The 23,123-nt window shown below is 34.8% G+C and overlaps 2 protein-coding genes across 2 annotated transcripts in view; one reads left to right on the forward strand and one right to left on the reverse strand.

Annotated features, from left to right (window-relative positions):
- The window catches only part of LOC110452533 (E3 ubiquitin-protein ligase UHRF1-like), a 28,068-nt gene extending 21,363 nt beyond the window's left edge, over positions 1-6,705 (reverse strand). The window contains exons 1-4 of the mRNA XM_021501134.1: positions 6,460-6,705; positions 4,538-4,699; positions 2,672-2,746; positions 1,320-1,675 (exon numbers count right to left, since the gene is read on the reverse strand). Of these exons, the coding sequence (XP_021356809.1) occupies positions 1,320-1,675; positions 2,672-2,746; positions 4,538-4,699; positions 6,460-6,612 (746 nt within the window). The 5' untranslated portion in view covers positions 6,613-6,705. The remainder of the gene's footprint in view (positions 1-1,319; positions 1,676-2,671; positions 2,747-4,537; positions 4,700-6,459) is intronic.
- A 146-nt stretch (positions 6,706-6,851) lies between these two features.
- LOC110452558 (delta(24)-sterol reductase-like) lies at positions 6,852-18,619 on the forward strand. Its single transcript, XM_021501170.1, has 8 exons — positions 6,852-7,174; positions 9,827-10,088; positions 10,593-10,711; positions 11,365-11,631; positions 12,335-12,475; positions 13,264-13,461; positions 14,389-14,567; positions 16,935-18,619. The coding sequence occupies exons 1-8, from the start codon at positions 6,923-6,925 to the stop codon at positions 17,086-17,088; spliced, it is 1,572 nt and encodes a 523-aa protein (XP_021356845.1). The 5' UTR covers positions 6,852-6,922; the 3' UTR covers positions 17,089-18,619.
- Positions 18,620-23,123: the final 4,504 nt, after the last annotated feature.

Here is a 23,123-nt window from a genome sequence, read left to right on the forward strand (position 1 = left end):
AACTTGGGTTATTTTTTCAGATTACAAATCGGTCAGCATAACAGCACGTGAACATACCACCTTTACAAATATAAACTTCATTTATTCAGGGTTCGAACTTAAGCTCGCATACTCGCGAAAAGCAAGTGCAAATTGCAAACTGCGAGTAGAGATTTCAGACACCAGCATTTTTTTGCGAGTGAAAATTTCGGGCTGAATAATCCTCATTTCTAATGGTCGGTCTTTACAAATTCTTTCTTTGACAACTCGCGGTTATTTAAGCGCATTCTTGTCATTCGCCGAATGAATGATTCAGCTTTTGTCATTAACGGAAGTTTACAATCGATACATGTCCCGTGCGCATGTCCGTTAGGAAGTACCTGCACAAATAATGATGACGTTTACCGCATGCATGATGTTTTTCGGTAATCTATTTTTAGTTACTATTTATAGCGCAAATACGATAGGCTTGACTAGTCACGTGGTTGTATTGGGGTTTCCCAAGGTTAAATTTCACAGCTCACTGCACCGGCAAAATAACAAATGGACAAGTTGCTGATGTTGCCCTTAGAGAGTATGACCCAAAACCTGCTGTAACAAGATGGTGGTTGTCGGGACAAAGACAGAAAAGACCAAATACTCTACCATATGGAGCAAGAAACTAAGATGCAGTTTTTATGCTATATCTTAGAATAGCCTGAGCAGGCCAGCTTCCTTTCACAGCAAGGTTTGCGTCATGTATACATCCCAATGACCATAATTTAAAATGTCAGTTAATACTGTGTTGTTTTAGAATTTAATTCTAAGTTAACATGTCTAATAAAGTTGGAAAAATGCAAATTGCAAGTTGTTTTCTCATTTAGCAAGTAAGAAAAAATACCACTTGCGAAAAAATGCAAGTAGAAAATCTGGTTAAATTCGAACCCTGTTATTTACAATAATTATGAAACAAGCTGTTGTTTCAACTTATATTAATCACTCTTGTTGGCCTGGATGCAAGTGTGCTTAACGTGGGACGAAATTGGAGTCCCTGTAGAAAACCCATGCGGTCGGGCAGGTGACCCCATAAACCTTTTCACGTCCAATAGGGAATTCAACCCCAGCCGCCTTGGTGAAAGGCAAGTGTGCTATCTCATGCGCCACCAGACCACCTGTTAACTATCATGACTTGACATTTGTAATAAAAAATTACTAATCAATACACAAATTGAACCAAATAAATCAAAGAGTAATTTGATCTGTGATGAATCATTACACCACTATTAATTTGGGAATTTTAGGAACATCTGGGAACATCTCAGTATATGTCATCAGCATTGCCAATTGTTTACTACACTTACCCTTCAAAAACAACATGGTAAATAAAACCATCGTTTAAATTGTCAATTTCCTCAAAGTTTTTCTCCGTTTTCACTTTGTCTATTATCTCACTACCGCCATCAATCTCCATGGAATTGGCACCACTGTCAGTGTCTTTGTTGTCCTGACTACTGCCTGTTGTAGCACTAGATTCTGTCAGTTTTCCACTCAGTGGTTTATCATTATTGTTAGGTTCAGCTCCACTTTGTGGATCTTCATTATTGTTAGGTTCAGCTACTCTTTCTGCCTTTTTCCCAGTGTCTACCACAACTTTAACAATTTTAGCCTCAAACCAAGCCCCTACAGAAATGTCTCTTGCATCAATGATGTCTCCAATCTGAAAATAAACACACCAATTATAGACTTTTCTTATATTGCAGACCTATATATCATAAAGCCAACTTAACAAAAGATGTTGGAGAGCAGCATAGCACACCTATAAGTTATATAATTATGTTGTAAGATAGCCACCTTAAAAATGAAACAGTAAGTTGACAATATTCATAGATTCAGATAATTGTTATTCAAAAACCCATTATTTAAGGCATGTCATAAAACATGTGTCGAACTGATTACTTGTCCTGTAATATCAGCAAATGTATTTTATAATGAGATGCACACTGATAAGTCCATAACATTATATTAACTGTGTCAAAAACAAAATAATTAGACAGTAGATGTGCCCATATAACTGCCAATTTGAAGTACTGGTATACTGCATCAGATTTCAAATTCTGTTGAAATGAAACTTTCTATCTTATCCAACATTGAAATACTGTGTATGTGACACCACACACAGATTTATATCTTATTCTGTATAATGTGATGTCACACACAGATTTATATCTCATTTTGTTAAACGTGATGTCACACAGATTTATATCTTATTCTGTATAATGTGATGTCACATAGATTTAAATCTCATTCTGTAAAATGTGATGTCACACACAGATATCAATATTAAGCTATAAAACATGATACCACACAGATTTATATCTCATTCTGTAAAATGTGACACGACACAAAAATGCCAGGCAGCCAAAACAGACAGAACATATTATATAGTACTCCGGTTTATGCCTCCTACACCAAGACCACATTAGCTTTAAACAGTCCAACTGATCAATATTAGGATGGATAAACCGTTCATTCCTCTGCACCGCGGTAGTCATTCTATGCTAAATAACCTATAAAACTTCACACCTTGTAAGTAGACTCTCACCTTGTAAGCTTGTAAGTAGACTCTCACCTTGTAAGTAGACTCTCACCTTGTAAGCAGACTCTCACCTAGTAAGTAGACTCTCACCTTGTAAGCTTGTAAGTAGACTCTCACCTTGTAAGTAGACTTTAAATCTTCTCCAGTTTCTTCACTTGATGTTGTAGCAACAACTGTCTCTGGTGTCACAGGCTATAATGACAATGATGCAATGTACATGTTATCAACGGAAAACAATTTAACTTCATACTTCAACTTCCGAGAATTCAGATGGACATTTTGCTACTTTAAAAAAGATATACATTTTCTGGAAAACTAAATGCAGGGGTTAGGAAAAAAGCTGGTGTGCCATTCAAAATTGAAAGGTCCTATAACATTTCAGAAAATTTCTTACAGATTAACATTGTACAAGATATACAGTCCTTTGGAAAAGTTGAGAATCTGAATAATGATGTTTTCAATGGACTACGTATTTTGATCTCAATACTTTTCTTGGTTTTCTTAAGCTTTTTGGTCTTAACTTTGTTAATGTTTTTCTCAATTGTAAATGGAATCAAATGTTATTACCACAACACATATTTTTAACACTTAACATTCCTTTATCTACATAAAAGATAATTTTCTCCTGGACCTTCTCACACTGAAGACATTGGATAAACAGGCAATGCCAGGTGCTTATAATTGCTAATAGCAACTCCTTTATAGTATACTAATGACTTTCAAACCAAAGCAAGTCATTGTGTGCATCAATCCAATATTTTTTTAAAAACTAGTTTTCAAAGTTTGAAATATACATATATATGCAAGTATTTGTGTTAGTTTCATGACGAGAATGAAAGCATGCCCAAAGGGATCTTTCAAATACTATAGTTTTTAACTCAATAACTGAAATGTATCGTGAACTTTAATGTATAGTACATCGTTGAACTAACTACAGCTGACTGAACCAATATAAACTAGGTCAAGTTTTCCACTGAATTTTAGATTTGGGGGTATATCTGATCAATTTTCAAGATTCTCTACCCGAAAGTCCTTAGTTCCATAAATAAATTATTTCTTAAAAATTGAGGGTACAACAGAGTGTTTGGGAGTAAATTTAAACCCTGATTTGAGGGTTTCTGCATCATCAATATCCAGGGGCAACGCTCACTTTCGGTTTCTGCACCCCAGGAATATATAATCATAGAGAAATTGAAGGCTCAAAGATAGCTGTTTGATTGGTCTCGGGTAAAAAAAACCTGACCAATCACCAGGCTGATACCCGTCTTTTGAAGAATACAGAGGAGTGACACCAGACTTCAAAGCCAGTCAATCTTTACTGTTATGCTGCCGTGACATTCTTTTGATGTACATCAAAGGATTGAACTAGTCTTCTTGTTTCATCAACAAGGTAAGGTGACTCTTACAGATCTTTCAATTTTGCTGTGACATATCCCAGGGGTGCAGAGAACATACTGTAACTTAGTGAGAGTATACGTAGTATATGAAGTATGGAGGATGGGGTTTCTAGTACCTAACACTGATAATGCTGCAATCAAACATCCTATTTCACAAAAATTGTTAGCCAAATGATTAACAACCTTTACATCTTTTTGTCACAAGCTGTACCACTTAAAGAGGGAAACTATATTATATAAAAAAAAGACAAACTTCAAATTGTTCAAAAAGTCTTCTACCAGTTAAAATCATGGTCTTGATAGGCTTAATCAATATTCCAACTTCATTTTAAAATCAGGGATTAACTGTAATATTTCAAAAAATTCTGACACAAGACTATGTGTATATATCCTATTCTAAAATAGTAGCTGCTTCAAACCAAATGTTTTTAATTACTTACTGGTTCCTGAAAATTTCACTCTGGACCAGGCAGCTTGTGGAACAGGTCTAACTTAAATTGTCAATTTTCTAAAGGAATAATTATAGAACAACAGTCTCCCGGCCATTGAAATACATTGACTTCTTTTTCTTCATATTATTAAATACCCTTTTGTTTTCCTTGTCAGATGCAGAACTCTCCTCTCCGCCACTGTTGTAGCCATTAACTGTAGGTTTTGCTTTCTCCGACGGCACATCCTGTCTTACCAGGATCTGAATCAGGTCATTTAGGCCAACATTGTAGTCAAACAGTGAATGACCATCTGCCAGCTAAAAAAAAACCAAAAAAAAACAACATCAGCCAAAGAGGACTGCCAGTGTTTTTTCTTCCTTGATTTTACAGCAGCCGTTACTATTCCTACATGAATTGGGAAAATATAGAATATTGAAATCGAAAGATATTCCTCATTTTTCCTTTATTTTGGGAAAATAAAACATTTTTTTGCAAGGGGAATTCAAAGCAGCCTGTATTCGGCTGTTAACCCTTTCAACCCTATGTAACTTTAGTAGACTCTACCATGCATTGACCTGGATGAGTCCATTATGGTCTACAGTGGTGAAAGGGTTAAATTAGGCAAAACATTTCTGACTTTACAAGATTGTCTCACATTTGCAAGATCTCTATGTATTTTATGCTCAAATGCACTTTTAATTTTGGAATATATATTAAAAAGTCAAAATTTTGGTTTTTAGATGAAGATTGAAATTAGCTGTATCTTGTTCCTAATGAACAACTTTCGGATGAAAAATTCTTTTATAACATTTTTTCGTCCAAAGTTATAGCAATTTTAATCGTGAAATTTTAGTATAAAGAATCCGAGAAAATCTCAGAAAGTCAAGGGAATTCCTAACCTACTTAATCCACAGACAACAAGAGTTTCAAGGTCCAGTCTTTTAAGGTCTTAGCTTGTCTATATCTGTTAAAAAACTTTTCAAAACTGACTGCTATGGGCTAGCTGCCAACAAAGTGCACCCAAAAATGGTGTTTGTTGCCCTTCCTGCTATGTCAACAGTTACCATAAACTTGAATGATGTTTAGAGTAAACTATTTGAATGAGATGGGGGATAGCGTGGAAGGTTATAATTGTATTCGATCACAGTCAACATTCTGCAGGTCAGGGAAAACCACTAACTTGCGTATAATACGCAAACTCGCCTATTGTACGCCAATAGGGGTATGGATTTGTTTCTAAGAATAGTCAAAATAACTTTAATCTTAACTTTTTCAAATTGTTTGTCCAAGTCGCATTTATTCAGTCATGAAACATAATACAAATGCAAAAATAAACTTTATTTGCATGTGGGAAAGGACCATAAATAGATGCAATACTTCCTGTAAAATTACATGAAGTTTCCAAAGTAAAGCCAATGCTTTCAGTAAACATATTTTAGCAAAATATTATTTACCTTGTCTTAAATTAATGCGATTATTAATAATATTGTGCAAAAGTTACTGTTAAAGCAATTTGGGTTATTTTTAGTAACAAATCCATACTCCAACTCCATACGCAAGTTGGTGGTTTTCCCCAACCTGTTCTGTAGGGATGAAGGTTAGCTCAAATGGTAAATCAGCAGGCATGGAGGAAGCAGCATATGGTTCAATTCCCATTGGAAGCAGTAGTCCATATCTGTCACAGGTATGACATCATTGGAAAGCCCAGGGCTTGCAATGATGTTTTAATTAATAAATAAACATTTCATAAATTGATGTTGGTTGTGTGCGCACGCTAAAGCTTTCTATATATATATATATATATATAAACATTGACATGTTAAAGAAGGGTAAAAAATTTCACACAACTCTAATCCTGTTTCATTAGCCAGTGTGTTGTAATTTAATTATGGTACTCATAAGATTTTGCGATTTCTTTTAATGTTGTTTTTTCCTTCCGATATATATATTCGCCTATCTAGGTCCAGATCTTTTGTTGCATTAATTAATATGTGATATAATTAGCATCGCGTACAAAAAAAGTTATTTTCCCATTTCTGCCAATGACCGGTTGATGAATTTTATCTTTGTAAAATACCTGTTTCCCTCTGTAGAACAAACGCTGTCGATCAGCTGGAGCATTGAATTTTTCAATAAGTCGCTCTCGCAAATCTTCGATTTTCGTCAACTTTGACAAGTTGTCAACTTGCATAGAAACCTTCCCATCGAAGCTCCTGACTTGAATCCACATTGTTCAGATTCGGAGATCAAACAAACGTAAGATGCCCGTCCGACAACACGTATCAGTCAAAACAAGGGTACATGTGTTTGTGTGGCGGGAAAATAGTAGGGTGTTCCCGCGGTATTTCGGAACATCGCAAGTATCGATATTGAACGATGAGTACCGTCCGATATGTTCCGAAACGCAGGAAGTTGCCAACGACGCGACCTTTGTAGCCTTGACCCTGAATATTGACCTCTACACCAACAGTGGAGTCTACTAGTTGTTTCGTTTTGGAAAGTGGACCGATTGTAGAAGCTTTAATAAGAGAGCCGTTACCATGGCTATCGAGTTTTCACTGGAGAGCGCTCTCTGCGTTGGTATCTCGGCTATAGTATCGCTGATAGCATGGATTAACTATCGAGGTCTAGAATATGTCATTAAAAATTACCGTTGGGTGTTCGTCTGTCTGTTCCTGTTGCCAATGTCGGTTGTCTACGATTTCTACATGTACTTTCGAAATTGGATCGTCTTCCAGATGAATTCGGCCCCAAAACAACATGACAAGAAAGTGAAAGATGTTCAACGACAGGTATTGTTTTAATGTCTTGGTCAGAAATAGTATTGATCTCGTTTCCAGGACGAAAACAATGTCGTCTGCTTAATCTCCGTCTGTGTACGAATCGGCAGATTTATCGATTGACTTGCAAAGAATAAAAGCGACTTCATTTATTACTTGCCACTGCTGTTGTTCGATCAAAGATTATGTTGCCATGTCTGAAGATGTATGGTAACGGTAACACTGGTCTCCTCCACTACATCGATAGTTATAACATGTACAGCAGGTCCAGTACACTCTGCCGATTGAGCTATATAGCTGTAATAAAGACATTTAATAGCTCTATTGACCTATCTGATATAGGTCTTTTGATCTATTTTCATGTGATTTTCATTTTTAAGGAAAACGAAACAAAGTCGCTTTTAAAAGGAGATTTTATCATTAGGTAGATAACAAAAGACATTACCATAAACCTTATTGTTTATGCGACTTTCGTTTAATTTAATGAAAATTGAAATTTGAGAAAATATAGCTCAATACAGCTATAATTTATAGGTGAATATATATATAGCTATATAGGTCTTTATAGCTTTATAGCTCAAACGGCAGAGTGTACTGGACCTGTACAGTACAGATACTATCCCCACGTACAAATACATCAAATATGTACTATTGACTCCACAAGGAAGGATGTCGATGTTAATAAAATGTATATTAGTACGTATACAGTAGCTGGTTATACTGATGATATCAAGATAAGAGGGTCTGGGAGATGGCCTAGTAAGTTGTAAGAATGTGTGCCCAATCCTTTTGACTATTCATGATCAGTATCAATCAAATATGTTTGAATAAATCAAGATTAAGGGATGTGTTTAAGGAAGCAATACATGTATACACTATAAGGAGAGTTAATCCCTGATACTGCAGGGGTATCCTGACAAGATACAAGAAACTTTATTTAACGTCGCATATATCAAACAGAGAAACATTAGCGCTGTAGCGCTATTTTTGCGACAAACATGATAAAAAGCAAACAGAAAACAACAAATCAAGCTATACACTATCACAGAAAGCTAGCACATAATCAGCGAGTAAAACATACAATAACATAGCAGCATATAATTAGATATCACAGGCACTAAATTTAAAGTACTATACTAAAAAATGATGTAAAGTGATAATAGTGAAACACCTGTGCATATCAAACAGGTGTTGCTATATTATAGGAGGGTTAAAACACTTCAAGTGTAATGTACATACATGCTAATATAGCAAAAGAGTAAAAATTGACATAATATACACTAATATAGTGTAAATTAAAATAGGACGACAATGTCTAGTAAGTAAAAGATATTGAGCTATAATGATGATTAGAAGAGAGGGCTAGAAACTATGCTGCCAGTTATTGGTATATAAAAGTGCCATGCAAAGCAGAAGTTAAGCTAAATAGGTTGGTAAATAGATAAAAGATAAAAAAAAAAGCAGGTAACTAGTAATAAAGACTAAAGCACTGAAAAAACATTAAAACTCTAGACACAGGTACAGATACAACATGAGCCAACAGGGCCATCCCAGGAGTGCAGCAGTCTGGCAAACTCTGGATAACTATCCACCTTCCTCAAATGGTTTGGCAGACTGTTCCACACCCGGGCGGCCTCGTAGCGAAAAGACTTCAGTCCATACCTGGTTGATCTTACTCTTGGTAGCTCCAGCTGCCTTTCATTCCTGAGGTTATAAAAAGACGGATTTCATGCTGTTTATTCTAAAAGTTCTAAAACTGGCGTTGTGTAGTCATCCTTAATAAAACGAATGGCTCTTTCTTGTATCTTCTCCATCTTTCTTGTGGAATTTAAACTGTAGAAATGCCATGCCAGGGGACAATAATTAAAATTTGAAAGAATAAAAGATTTAAAATATAAGTTGCTGCCAATCCATTTTAAAACACATAACTGTTTGAATGCTTTCTTGCAAATGTTTGACACATGAAAGTCAAACTTTAAGTTAAAATCAATGTCTACACCCAAAAGTTTAACAACATCTTCACATTTTATAACATGGTCTTTAACAGTATAGGAAGATATAACATTGTGAGTTTTCTTCCCAATGGATATAGCCTGAAATTTGTCAGGATTGGCCTTCATACCATTATACTCTAACCATTTGATTAAAATATTACTCTCCCCTTCGAGTGTATTCTTTAATTGAACAGGGTCAGAGTCAATATGCGACAGTGTGTTATCATCAGCAGGATTATAAAGGGTACCCTTATGAACATAATAAAAGATGTCATTTATGAAAATATTAAAAATTAAAGGTCCTAAAATAGATCCCTGAGGTACCCCCCTCTCCAACTGCTCCCAGTCAGAGACATTGGACCCCAGCCTAGTCTGCTGAAATCTGCCCCCGAGATAGCTACTGATGAGACCGACTGCGGCCTCGTCCAACCCATAAGCAGTCAGCTTCTCGAGCAGCAGCCCGTGAGGAATACACTCGAAGGCCTTGGAGAGATCCATGAGGATAGCACCTACAAACTTGTTCTTATCCAAGGCCCTTCGCCAATCCTTTAAGGAGATGCAGCAGGGTAGACTGGCATCCATATCCCTTTCTGACAGCAGCCAGAAAAAATATTTTTGTTTTTATAGCAAAAAATATATTACTCCTGTGACAATGCTTAATTTTTAACAGGTTAAGGAATGGGTTAGTGATGGCTGCACGAAACAAATGTGTACTGCTCGTCCAGGGTGGATGACGATCAGCTTTCGACAAGGTCTCTACAAACAAAGCAGTCGTAAGATAAAAGTAAACTTGGTTGATATCCTGGAAATTGATTCTGCCAATCAGACGGTCCGAGTTGAGCCACTGGTCAGTATGGGTCAAATTTCTGCTTTCCTCAATCCCCTTGACTGGACTCTACCTGTTTTACCAGAGCTGGATGATCTCACGGTGGGTATGTAGCTTTATGCATTGAAGGATATGTATGATAAACTGCTATAATTTTCTTCTGAATTTTTAACACAAAAACAATCAAATTTTGAATCTTGTTACTCACTGGATACCAGATCAAACTATTTGCCAACCGAGAGTTAAGGCAGTGGAGACTTCCATTTTTTCCAATCGGACAAGATGGCTGTCGTGACTATTCGACTGGTGGAAATTTAGGTATTGTTCAGTTTTGCATAAGTTTGAAGTGTAACCGTATTATGGCACTGCCACCTGGTGTGACTTTTGTTTGGTCAAAATTTAGATGTTGTCCTTTTTTTTTATCAAATTTGGTATGCAAGTACATCAGTAAACTTTGTCAGAGTGATATACATTTTTAGGTCACCTGAGCTTTGGGTGGGGTGGGGATGGGGGTGGGGATGGGGGTGGGGGTTAGTACTCTAAATTTGATAACAGTACAGTTGTAGGTACAACATGACCTGTCAGTCTATACTTATGTTGTATTTTACAGGTGGTCTGATAATGGGAGTAGGTATAGAGACATCCTCACACAAGCATGGCCTATTCCAGCACTGCTGTGTGGGCTATGAGCTGGTCCTAGCAGACGGAACTCTAGTCACTTGCTCAGCGGTAAATGTATATTTAGTGCAACACAAAATACTGACAGTGACAGGTACAGGGTTTCACTCCCTGAAATTTCAGCATCATTCCTATAATGGTATTTATTGTTAATTTTATTTCTTTATTTGATAAAAAATCATTTTCATGAAATGCATAATACCACTTTATGCATTTTACGTTTTAGTTACTTCTTTGCCTCACAAAAAAATAAGTAATAAAGTAGCTACTTAAAGATTATGTGTTTTCATAATGATTGTCAGAACCTAACAATGGAAGGATTTTTATTGTTTTTTTATTTTTATTTTTTTGCTACAACTTGGGCTGTAATTACTTGATATAATCACGGAATTAGATTAGATTGCTAGCTAAGTTCGTGAATCTGATATAATCTAACAAATTCAATTTTAATACCTTTAAATGTTGTATTTTACATTATCCTGCATCTTGTATCTTTGAAAAGATTTTTAGATTCCAATTTCATAACTGCTTTTTCTTTAAAAAGAAAATTCCTTAATGTAAGATTTTTCCTGAATTCTAATGATGCTTTTTAATAAGAAATCGCCAGAAATTCTTATGTTAATCTATATTAATGAAACAAACTCGCGCCTGTTGACATCAAAGTGCAAGTTAAAACTGATGAAGGAAATTCTTGTCACACACAGACACACAACAAAGAGCTGTTTTACGCTGTTCCCTGGTCCTACGGTACACTTGGCTTCCTTGTTTCTGCGGAATTGAAAATCATTCCAGCAAAAACTTTTGTACGGATGGAGTACAGGCCTGTATACACAACTGATGATATGATTGAAACTTTTGAAAAGGAAACCATGAAAAAACGTGACAACCAGTTTGTGGAAGGCCTGGTATACTCTAACAACACTGCTGTTATTATGACAGGAAACCTCACAGATGAAGCTGATTTCGATAAGGTAATTTGCCTGTATAATGTCTTATTATACCTTCAAAACGAAGTTAGGGTAGGGGGAGGTATACTGGAATCACCCTGTATGTCTGTCCTTCTGGATGTCATGATGTCTGCAAAATCCTGTCCAGGTGACTCCTAAACTCTACAGATATCATAATTACCCCATGATGTTGTGCATCTATGTATTGTTTTTTTTTAATCCTTTTTTACAGAGTTATAGCCCTTTGTTGAAAAGTCCTTGTCCCGACAATTTCCTAAACTACTTAGCCCAATTTCAGCGAAACTTTACAGATATGATAACTACCACCTGTCATTATGTAGTTGTGTTATTCCTCTGTATTAATTCATTTGTTTCATCTCCATTAAGGGACACCTTTTTGTTCAACTGTTCTGATAAAATATGTTGGTTCAAAATCATGAAAATGTTATATTTATATAGTATAGTAGTGTCACCTAGCGCACACTTTGAACAAATGATAACTAGTTTGACGGATAATGCACTTTTTTTACCCAGCGAGACCTATACTTGTTACCAAACAAGGACAATGTCACAAACTAAAATGTCAGTGCTTCCTTCGAAACAATAGCCAGAAGAGATAGTCACTGAGGAAGACCTCAAAACCAAAAAGAAAAAAAATAATCTCAATCGAAAGCTTTTTAACTTGCACTCTCAGCTTTAAGCATATTATCCTTTTTGCTTCTTATAGATTAATCCGATTGGTTATTTCTGGAAGCCATGGTTTTTCAAGCATGTAGAAGATTTTTTGAAAAAAGGGCCAGATGTGGAATATATCCCTATCAGGCATTACTACCACAGACACACACGGAGCATCTTCTGGGAACTACAGGTACGTGACTGTGTGCTCTTTGTTCATGGTAAAATAGGTCTCTACACATCAACAACCCATACCTGGAAAGATATGGATACTTTTTCATATGCCATCCATGTAAAGACAGAACTTAATTGTATGAAACTACAATCACTAGTTGTAAATGTTATCATTCTATTAAAGTGATATCTCGGTAAGAAAAAGCAGTATCGCCAATTCATTAAAGTGATATCAGCATAATGAGTTGGTGATATCAATCACTATAATGATGATATCACTAAAAAATTGTGATATCAACAATATTTTTATAATATCACCTGTTCAACAAAACAAAACAAATATTTATTTATGTTTCAGGTAACATGAATAAGAAAAAAAGGGGCAGGTCGGTCGGGATTTTTTTTATTTTATATATTTTATATATTTATTTTTGAGAGGTGGGAGGGGGATAATTCATGTAATTACAAAAATCATCAAACATGTTTTTAGGTCTTTTGTATAATAATAAGGGATTTAAATTTGGTTTTGATACCTTCCTATGAAGTCACAGTCACCCCCATTAAATTGTTGGGGTCAGAGGTAAAAACTGAAAACCTGAAACATACGTTTTATTTGGCTTTATAACGATATCATTATAAGGAGTTAGTGATTGTACATGAGTCACCATTTCAAACAGAATGGGTGATACAAAATGTACCACCAATTCATTAAAGTCACCCTACTTCAATAAAAAGTAAACACTAAACAGGGTCCTTTTCTTCTGGGAACCACCCAGTGATGTGATCTTTATACAATTCTGCCCCTAGGATATTATTCCCTTTGGCAACCACCCAGTATTCCGCTATCTGTTTGGCTGGAGTGTACCACCGAAAATTTCCCTGCTGAAGCTCACTCAAGGGGAGACAACCAAACGTATGTACGAGAAATACCAGATTATTCAGGACATGTTGGTCCCTATGACTTCACTCAAGGAGGCCCTTGGTGTCTTTCATGAAGAAATCAAGGTAAGGTATACCAAAAATTCAAATATTTACAGATTGTCTGATATGATTTTTAACGATACTATTTTTCATATATTTTCCAAGACAAAAATGGACAGGATTACAGTTCTGATTTGAATAAATTTTCCAAGACAAATTCTAATATTTTTGTTAAAAAATTGGTATAACTTTTTCTTGACTATTTAATGTCACCATATGTTCTGCTAAAGAAATATTGAAACCAATCTATTGTATTTGCAATTTTATGGCAAAATGTCAAAGATTTGTTCTAAGACATGGTTTCAGAGTTTCCTTTTGTGAGTGTATAAATGGTCATATTTACAAAATATTGCTCAAATATTTTTATAATTGATTGATTTTGTAATAGTGTGAAGAAAGCTTTGATTTTTTTTTCTGCTTTATTTTTTTTCATTGTTAAAAAACCTTAAAGTGATAATAGAAATACTTCTAACAAGACCCCATAAAAACCTGAAAGACATTTTTTTGATTCAATGTTTATGTTAAGAATTGTATTTCATTGTTTGATATTTTTGCCAGACTTACTATATTCTAGCGTTTGTCTTGATTGACTTTATCTTTTTTTTATTTAGTTTTTGTAGACAGGTAGCTTCTTAACCAAGCAGACTACATTTGAAACTGTAAAACAAAAGGATGTAGTTTATTTTTTTTTCATTTAAAAAAAAAGGGTTTTGCTTGTTAATAACACTAGATTAAAGAATGTATATGGGGTGAAGATTTAAATATCTAAGAGAATTGGTTATAATACAGTATGACTGACCAGTGTCCATATTAGACATTCATAAGGTCTCAGTAATTTTATAACATATTTATCAAAGCTGTCTTGCAAAGAAATGATTACAGCTGGAATCAAGACAGATTCAAACCAAATATTGATTGAGGAAGATATTAATTATAAAGATATGTGTTTAGATGTACCCTCTGTGGCTGTGTCCCTTCAAACTGTTCAACAATCCTGGAATGGTTCACCCAAAAGGGAATGCCGATGAAATGTATGTGGACATTGGAGCCTATGGTTCTCCCAAAGCTATTAACTTTGATGCCATTCCATCTACACGGCGACTTGAGGCTTATGTTACAAAAGTCAATGGGTATGATGCTATTTATTTTAAGGTTAAATCTGAATGGGTTTTCACTATCTTTCCAATTAAATTGTGTTCACTTAAACACACTTTTACATAGAAAATTGTATAGAAAAGGTAATATACTCATTATCATTCTCTTCACTTAAAAAGGTTATGAAGGAAAATTATCACATTTGGTGTGACTACTGAGTCTCATCACTATTTCTTTTTAGCTCATCTGGCCCAGAGCCATGTGAGCTTATGCCGTACTGTGTAGGGCTGTAACGATACACTGCGGTGCACTGAAAACCGCGCTAAATTGCTTCATTTCGGAGTACGATATGTTTTTTCCATGGTTCGGTTCGGTTTTTAGTATTACCCGACTTCAGGAATTTAACCATGCATGTGTAACGTAAAATTGATTGACTCGTATGATAAAAGGTGTACAATAGTTGTTGCTGTTACAAAACTTTGCATAAACAAGAATGCAACATGGCAGGGCTTCAATTAAAAACCCTCCCACTTCCTTTCGCTCGCCTGTCTGTTTGGCAGCATTTTGGATTCCGGCTAAGTGTCCCCGATGGAAAATCACTCTCCACTTGCCGCATAAATTGTTTCGTAGATGAGTGAACACATCAAACATGGGGACGCATTTAAAGGGGAAGCATAACATTTCGTCATCCTGTATCGTATCGTGGGTAGATATCGTGATACGTATTGTATCGTGGCATAGGTGTATCATTACAGCCCTAGTACTGTGGCATCCGTCGCCCGCCCGTCAACTTTTTCTTTTAAACGACTTCTGAAGAAGAACTGGAGTTACAAGGGTCATGATATTTGGCCAGTAGGTACCTAGGATGAAGCGCTATAAAGCTTCCTCATTAAAATGATCTTGACCTACTTTCAAGGTCACAGGGGTCAAATATGTTAAAAACTTCAAACAACAATATCCTAAGAACCATTTGGACTAAAGTCATGATACTTGGGTATGTTATGTATACCAACAGTGCAAATCTTTTTCTTTATTACAGTAATAGGTCAAAGGTCAACTTTAAGTGCTAGTTGGGTGTCAAACATTAACATGGGTTAAAAGCTTTAACAATCTTCTTCTCAAGTTCAATAAGGCCCAGGGTCATAATATTTGGCCAGTATAGGTACATGGGATGAAGTGCTATAAAATTTCCTCATTAAAATGACCTTGAGCTACTTTCAAGGTCACGTGGGTCAAATATGTCAAAAACTTCAAACAACAATATCCTAAGAACTATTTGGACTAGAGTCATGATACTTGAGTATGTTATGTAGACCAGCAGTGCAAATCTTTTCTTTATTACAGTAATGAGGTTAAAGGTCAACTTTAAGTGCTAGTCAGGGGTCAAATGTCAACATGGGTTAAAATCTTTAACAATCTTCTCAAGTTCCATAAGGCCTAGGGTCATCGCGATATTTGGCCAGTAGGTACCAGGGAAAGAGTGCTATAAATATTCCTCATTAAAATGATCCTGACCTACTTTCAAGGTCACATGAGTCAAATATGTTAAAACCTTCAAACAACGATATCCTAAGAAGCGTTTGGTCTAGAGTCATGATACTTGGGTGTGTTATCTTGACCAGCTGTGAATCGTTTTCTTTATTAAAGTAATGAAGTCAAATGTCAACTTTTAAGTGCTAGCAAAAGTCAAAAGTCAACGTGGGTTAAAACCTTTAAATTACAATTTCACAAATTTCAAACAACAATATCCTAAGAAGCGTTTAAGAGATGTTAAAATGTCTTGTGTTCTAGTTACTAAATTTGGTCTGAAGTTACCTATATGTCAGTTTCATGTAACAAAAGAAATAGGTGAGTGATACAGGCCCTCTGGGTCTATTGTCTACGTATATATACATGTGGTTATTTTTTCAGAGGGATATTGGAGAAAGGCAATCAAAGAAATGCACTTTAAAAAACTCATTGTCAGTGCGAAATGGGTAAACATGTTACCCGTCCCCCTGGCTGCCTGCAGTATTAGAATGCAACTTTGCAAAATGTCTCTATGATTTTTGACAGCTCTCTTTACTGATTAGGCCCACTGTGGCTTAGTGAGTTGTTTTAGGGGTTTAGAGTCGAGACATCGGTCATTTACTCTATTTGCTTGACAAAGGAAATAGATGTTATCAATTCCTGTTTGTGTTCAGAACAAACATAGTCATTGTTATTCATACCAAACTGATGAATCTTATTCCACATATTGTCAGTGTTCTCTGCAGGCTGTTTTAGCATAATGGTACCATCACACATAAATTTGGAGCTGCTATACGCATCACCATATTACCATAAGAATGAACTACATTTACTTTCATTTGTTTCTTTGCAAACTTTCCAAAATTTGTTTTACATGCACATTATTTCTCCAGATTCCAGATGCTGTATGCAGACACCTACCTAACAAGAGAAGAATTTCGCAAAATGTTTGACCACACCCTGTATGATGTAATGAGGGATACACTTGACTGTGAGAGGGCCTTCCCCGAAGTTTACGACAAGATCAACCGTAAAGTTAGGACATAGTCATTCAAGCTGGGTAAAAAGCTTGTACACAATGGAAGCTGTTCTGAAAAATTCTCTGGCATAACTCATTTACTTAGTATATGAAATAGTAACTCAATACCTACATACACATGCAAAAGTGTTAAGAATGTCATGATTCCAGATGATGAATTCCAGGTCTCAATTTCTTAAAAAAATAATTTTTAACTTGTATGTAAATTTTCCCAAAACTAATTTTGGCATGTAATCTAAATCATAAGATGTTATTTGGCAGATTTTCATACAAGGATTTCAGAGTAATATATTTACACAGTAAAACCCCGCTAACTCTGGGGATCAGATCAATAGTTCGAGGAATACATGGTATCCAACAAATCCGAGGTTCCACCGACATCGTCATGCTTTGATCAGATGGGACAGAAGTCAGTACGAGCACTAAATATCGAAGATAGTAGATGATCTTAGAAAAAAAAAGTTAAGTAAAGACGACAACATTAAATAAGATGCAAAATTGCTCAATAAATGAAACAAAAAGCTGATGGTATTAAGAAGGAAGTAACATAAAGGAGTTGTACATGTAACGTACTTGTAGTTACCACTGGCAGACAGACCGCATACTGTATTTAGTTATGTTACTTGTACAAAGTCTCAAAACGAGAGGAACTCTTTGATCATTTTGAAATGAAGAAAATCTGGAATCACTGTTATACTGCTGATTGATAACGAAATTAACAATCATGATGTATTCAGTTTTGAATGTCTTTAAAGATGGTTGAGAATCCGCTATGTGATTTCCATTAATACAAAAAAATGTATTGCCCTGCCGAAATATGGTTTTACACACCAAGTGAATTAACACTTTCGCTAAAACATGGATGTTAAACAGTGTCAGGAAATAATAAATACATATATGCACACAGCATGATAATGCAGATACAACAGGGTAACGGTACAGGTATTTAATGATACTGTCGCTTATATTTCAGAGATAACGTTCATATTCATCATTACCGACACGATAATGAAGTTGAGATTGGGCTAGAATATTCCTCTGTATTTCATTCTGTACATTCCAAGTACATTGTATTCCAATATTGAAATAATTATTTAAGTGAGAATTATGAAAAAAAAAAGCATTCGTTTGTTTCTCTGATATTTTATTGCTTAAAAGCGTGGTTTATATTTATATCCTATAACATATTTGTATGTTATTTATCGTCTAACAAATATTGTATATTTACTGGGAAGTTAACAAAAATAGCCATAAAAGTTTGGATATTTTGTTTTGGAGTGGGACAAACTCATGTTCACTAGACAAATCCATGTACATTGTTTAATGTATATGTTTACAGACAAATTAAAGTACATGGTATATGTTTATAGACAAATTAAAGTACATGGTATATGTTTACTAGACAAATCCATGTACAAAATATACATCTAAGATGATCTTATTTTTTCACTAGCACTTCCATGTAGAAGGAATATGTTCACTAGACAATCCATGTACATGGTATATGGTATATGTTCACTATACAAATCCATGTACATGGTATATGTTCACTAGACAAATCCATGTACAAGGGATATGTTCACTAGACAAATCCATGTACAAGGGATATGTTCACTAGACAATCCATGTACATGGAATATGTTCACTAGACAATCCATGTACATGGAATATGTTCACTAGACAAATCCATGTACAAGGGATATGTTCACTAGACAACTCCATGTACATGGTATATGGTCACTATACAAATTCATGTACATGGTATATGGTCACTATACAAATTCATGTACATGGTATATGGAATATGTTCACTATACAAATCCATTTACATGGTATATGTTTACTAGACAATTCCATGTACAAGGCATATGTTTACAGACAAATCCATTTACAAGGTATATGTTCACTAGACAATCCATGTTTATGGTATATGTTCACTATTCAAATCCATGTACATGGTATATGTTTACAGACAAATCCATGTACATGGTATTTGTCCACTAGACAATTCCATGTACATGGTATATGTTCACTAGACAATTCCATGTACAAGGTATATGTTAACAGACAAAATACTGTCATGAAGATATACTTTAACCATAATCTTTTATGAAGTCCATGTTATATAAAGTATATTTCTGTGCTTTTTCTATATAAAAAATGCTCAATTTGATACTTAAATCTTTCATTCAAAGTGGATCAGTAACTATAAAACATAAAGTATGTATGTAATGAGATAACAAATATTTCCCTTCCTAGTGACTTTAAAGTTTTTGGCCGACTAATATATTTTTAAACATGTGTTTATATCCCTAATTGATTGCTGTCTTCTTATTATTAACCTTACTATCTTTTATTTAAAATTTCAGATCAGTACATAATTGCTTCTCAAAGTTAAACTCTTATTTTTTTCTCTGTGATTGCATTGTGTTTACAAGTTTTTGTTTTTAGTTGATAAAAATATGTACAAAATTTATTTGAAGTATAAGCCTACAAAAGTACTATTTGCAGTTCTTCAGATTTCAGTCTTTTATGTGTACTCTTTGCATGTTTATATATATATTTATAAAGAAACATATCCTGTGTTGTATGACTTGAATGCTAGTGACTATATTGTACATTTTGTGCCAATTATATATTATATATTAATGGTTTTATTCGTTAGTTTACATTTTAAATCAAATGATTGGACAGTTATCTTTTAACTCGTCAATTTTACCACTCAGACGGTCTCCTTGTTACGGTCTCTTTTAATATTGTATTTTTAATGTTTAATTATCTTGGTACTTCTGCATATACAATGAGCTTTGTAACCCACTAATCCTGTGTTATTTTCCTTAATATTTTTACATTTCCTTTTTGATCCACGTTTACATTTACCTGTAGATTTAAATGACGCTGTATATAAAGGAGAGGTGGCACGGTCACACCATTCTCCAACTTCAGCTTTACCCACATCTCTATACATATTGATATTGACAAACAAAGTGATAGAGGAAGTTGTATTTGTTGCATGTGATTGATTCATAAGATTGAAATCCTTATGACTTCGTACTTTCTTTCCAAAAAGTACAAATGAAGGGTTCTTATATTTTATAGTATTGTAATGGTATTGCCCGAGTAACAGAACGCGATAATGAAACAAATATCAATGAAGGATACATACTTTCATATATATGTGATGTATAGTATGTTTATGTTTCTGCTGTTGAAGTGTTTATACCAACAAGAGTACATTACCTATGTCTACATATCAGCTGTATATTATTACTATCTTCAAACCTAAATGACTTGATTCTTTCCCCCAAAGCATCAATGAAGGGTTTGCTTTCTGCTATGTACCAAATACATGTATTATCTTCTAATATTCCATTTAACGCTTTATGGGTGTATTTATATTTACCTCAACATTTGTTATATTGATTTACATTTATGTGATTTGATAAATAATTTAAAGGATACTGAACTTGATCATGATGAACAAGTCAGCACTGAATAAGACTGATATTAAAATTACATTTTATCAATGTAAAAAGTTATTTATGACTAATGTAAAATTATAATGTGTACTGTAGTGGTTTTTGCGTTTTTATTGTTAAGACTAACATGTTTGATCTTTTATTGTTTCTGTGAGGTTTATGACTAATGACCTGGTCTGACTGGTGACAAGGTCATATAAATGATGATTATAGACTGATTAAGCCTGGGTCACACATAACACTGATCCAGCAGTATTATAAATGCAGGTACAGAAAGTGCATCATGCATAGACACATTTTACATATTGTATAGTAATTCCAGAACTTTATTAAACCAAGTAAATAGTTAATATATATATTTATTACATACTTCCTAATAAATGTTTTTTTTGTATATGCGATATGACACAATTGCTCTTACCCATATCAGCCCTCGCCGTATCACACCCCAAAAGCCGTATCAGCCCCCGCTGTATCACACCCCAAAACCTGTATCAGCCCGCAAAACCCGTATCACACCCCTTTTGGATTTCTTTTCGTTTTTCAATATTTCAAAAGAAAGTTTTATCATAAGATAGTAGCTTTTATTAGTAAGTATATGTAATAAACAGAATAAAACATGCCTTTTTCCATATTACACCCAGTATCAACCCAAGACTGCAATATCAGCCCTCGGGCCGAATGGTTGTGATATGGAAAAAGCCATGTATTATTCTCTCTATATATATATTATACAACACCATGCCATTCTGAATATGATCGTGTACATGAGGATTATAAGTGTTTGTGTTAGAAGGTTATCAGTGGTTGTGTAAGGCAGGTTATCAGTGTTTGTGTTAGGAGGGTTAGAAAGGAGTACTGGAAGTCTTTATACTTCTTTATACAGTTACTGTTTTTAGCTCACCTGGCACGAAGTGCCAAGTGAGCTTATGCCATGGCGCGGCGTCCGGCGTCCGGCGTCCGGCCGTCGTCAATATTTTACTTTAAACAAAGTTTGTTAAAATTAATGACCTTCACCCATTTTCAAGGTCACAGGGGTCAAATATGTTAAAAAAAGTTTAAGCATCTTCTTCTCGATAACTAAACTTCCCAGGGAGATGATATTTGGCCTTTAGTATGCTGAGATGAAGGGCTACCAAGTTTGTTCAAATGAATGACCTTCAATTATATTCAAGGTCACAGGGGTCAATTGTCTTAAAAAACCTTTAAACAACTTTTTCTCAATAACCAAAATGCCCAGGGTAATGATATTTGGCCAGTAGCATGCTGAGATAAAGGGCTACAAAGTTTGTTCAAATAAATAACCTTCACCCATATTCAAGGTCACAGGGGTCAAATATGTTAAAAACTTCAAAAAACTTCTTCTAAATAACCAAAATGCACAGGGTGATGATATTTTGCAAGTAGCATGCTGGGTTAAAGGGCTATTAAGTTTGTTCAAATGAATGACCTTCACATATTCAAGCTCACAGGGGTCAAATATGTTAAAAACATCAAACAACTTCTTCTGAATAACCAAAATGCACAGGGTGATGATATTTGGCCAGTAGCATGCTAGGGTAAAGGGCTATCAAGTTTGTTCAAATGAATGACCTTCACCTATATTCAAGGTCACAGGGATCAAATATGTGAAAAACATTAAACAACTTCTGAATAACCAAGATGCACAGGGTGATTATATTTGGCCAGTAGCATGCTGAGATGAAGGGCTACAAAGTTTGTTCAAATGCATGACCTTCACCCATATTCAAGGTCACAGGGGTCAAATATGTGAAAAACTTTAAACAACTTCTTCTGAATAACCAAAATGCTTAGAGTGATGATATTTAGTCAGTAGCATACTAGGATCAAGGGCTACCAAGTTTGTTTAAATATATGACCTTGATCATATTCAAGGTCACAGGGGTCAGATTTGTTTAAAATCTTTAAACAATCTCTTCTTAATAACCATGGGTCCCAGGATGTTGATACTTTGCAAGTTGCATCCTGAGATGAATGGCTATAAAATTTGTTCAACATAATGACTTTGTTTGACTTTCAATCACAGGGGTGAAATGTTAAAAAAAAAAATAACAGGGTCTTTTGAATGAATTTTAATCACAAATACTGATATTTTGCCTGTAGGTTTATTTTAGATCACTTTAAAGGTTACACTTGTGAGATTTATACCAGGTGAGTGATGCAGGCCCATTGGGCCTCTTGTTATAAGTTTGGACTAACTTTTGTAGTAGATATTTCAGATTCCTTTTTTGAAACTGCTACAATTTGATTAACATGAGATTAAATGTGAAAGCATGTAATCAGTATCACGGGAACATGGTATAAAGGGATGTTCTTGATACTGCTATAAAGCCAAGTTTGTTTCCTGTTGAAATTTTGAATTCATTATGAACAAATGTTATGCAATGTTTCTTCAGTGTGAAAATAGAATTCATTATTTCTTCATTTCATTCCAGATAGTATAGCTGATATCATTTATAATAAAGTTTTATGGTTTTCCAAAAGATGGAAAAGTCAAAGAAATACCTCTGACAGTGATTTTTTTTTTTAAACTCAGAATCAGT

Source organism: Mizuhopecten yessoensis, unplaced genomic scaffold, assembly GCF_002113885.1.
Source record: "Mizuhopecten yessoensis strain PY_sf001 unplaced genomic scaffold, ASM211388v2 scaffold6719, whole genome shotgun sequence".
In the NCBI taxonomy this organism is placed as follows: domain Eukaryota; kingdom Metazoa; phylum Mollusca; class Bivalvia; order Pectinida; family Pectinidae; genus Mizuhopecten; species Mizuhopecten yessoensis.

Excerpts from the sequence above, each read along its gene's own strand:
- LOC110452558 (XM_021501170.1), top strand. The coding sequence starts at position 6,923 with ATGGCTATCGAGTTTTCACTGGAGAGCGCTCTCTGCGTTGGTATCTCG. Across the intron at positions 7,175-9,826 it reads TGAAAGATGTTCAACGACAG|GTTAAGGAATGGGTTAGTGA; the intron begins GTATTGTTTTAA and ends AATTTTTAACAG. Across the intron at positions 10,089-10,592 it reads GCTGGATGATCTCACGGTGG|GTGGTCTGATAATGGGAGTA; the intron begins GTATGTAGCTTT and ends TGTATTTTACAG.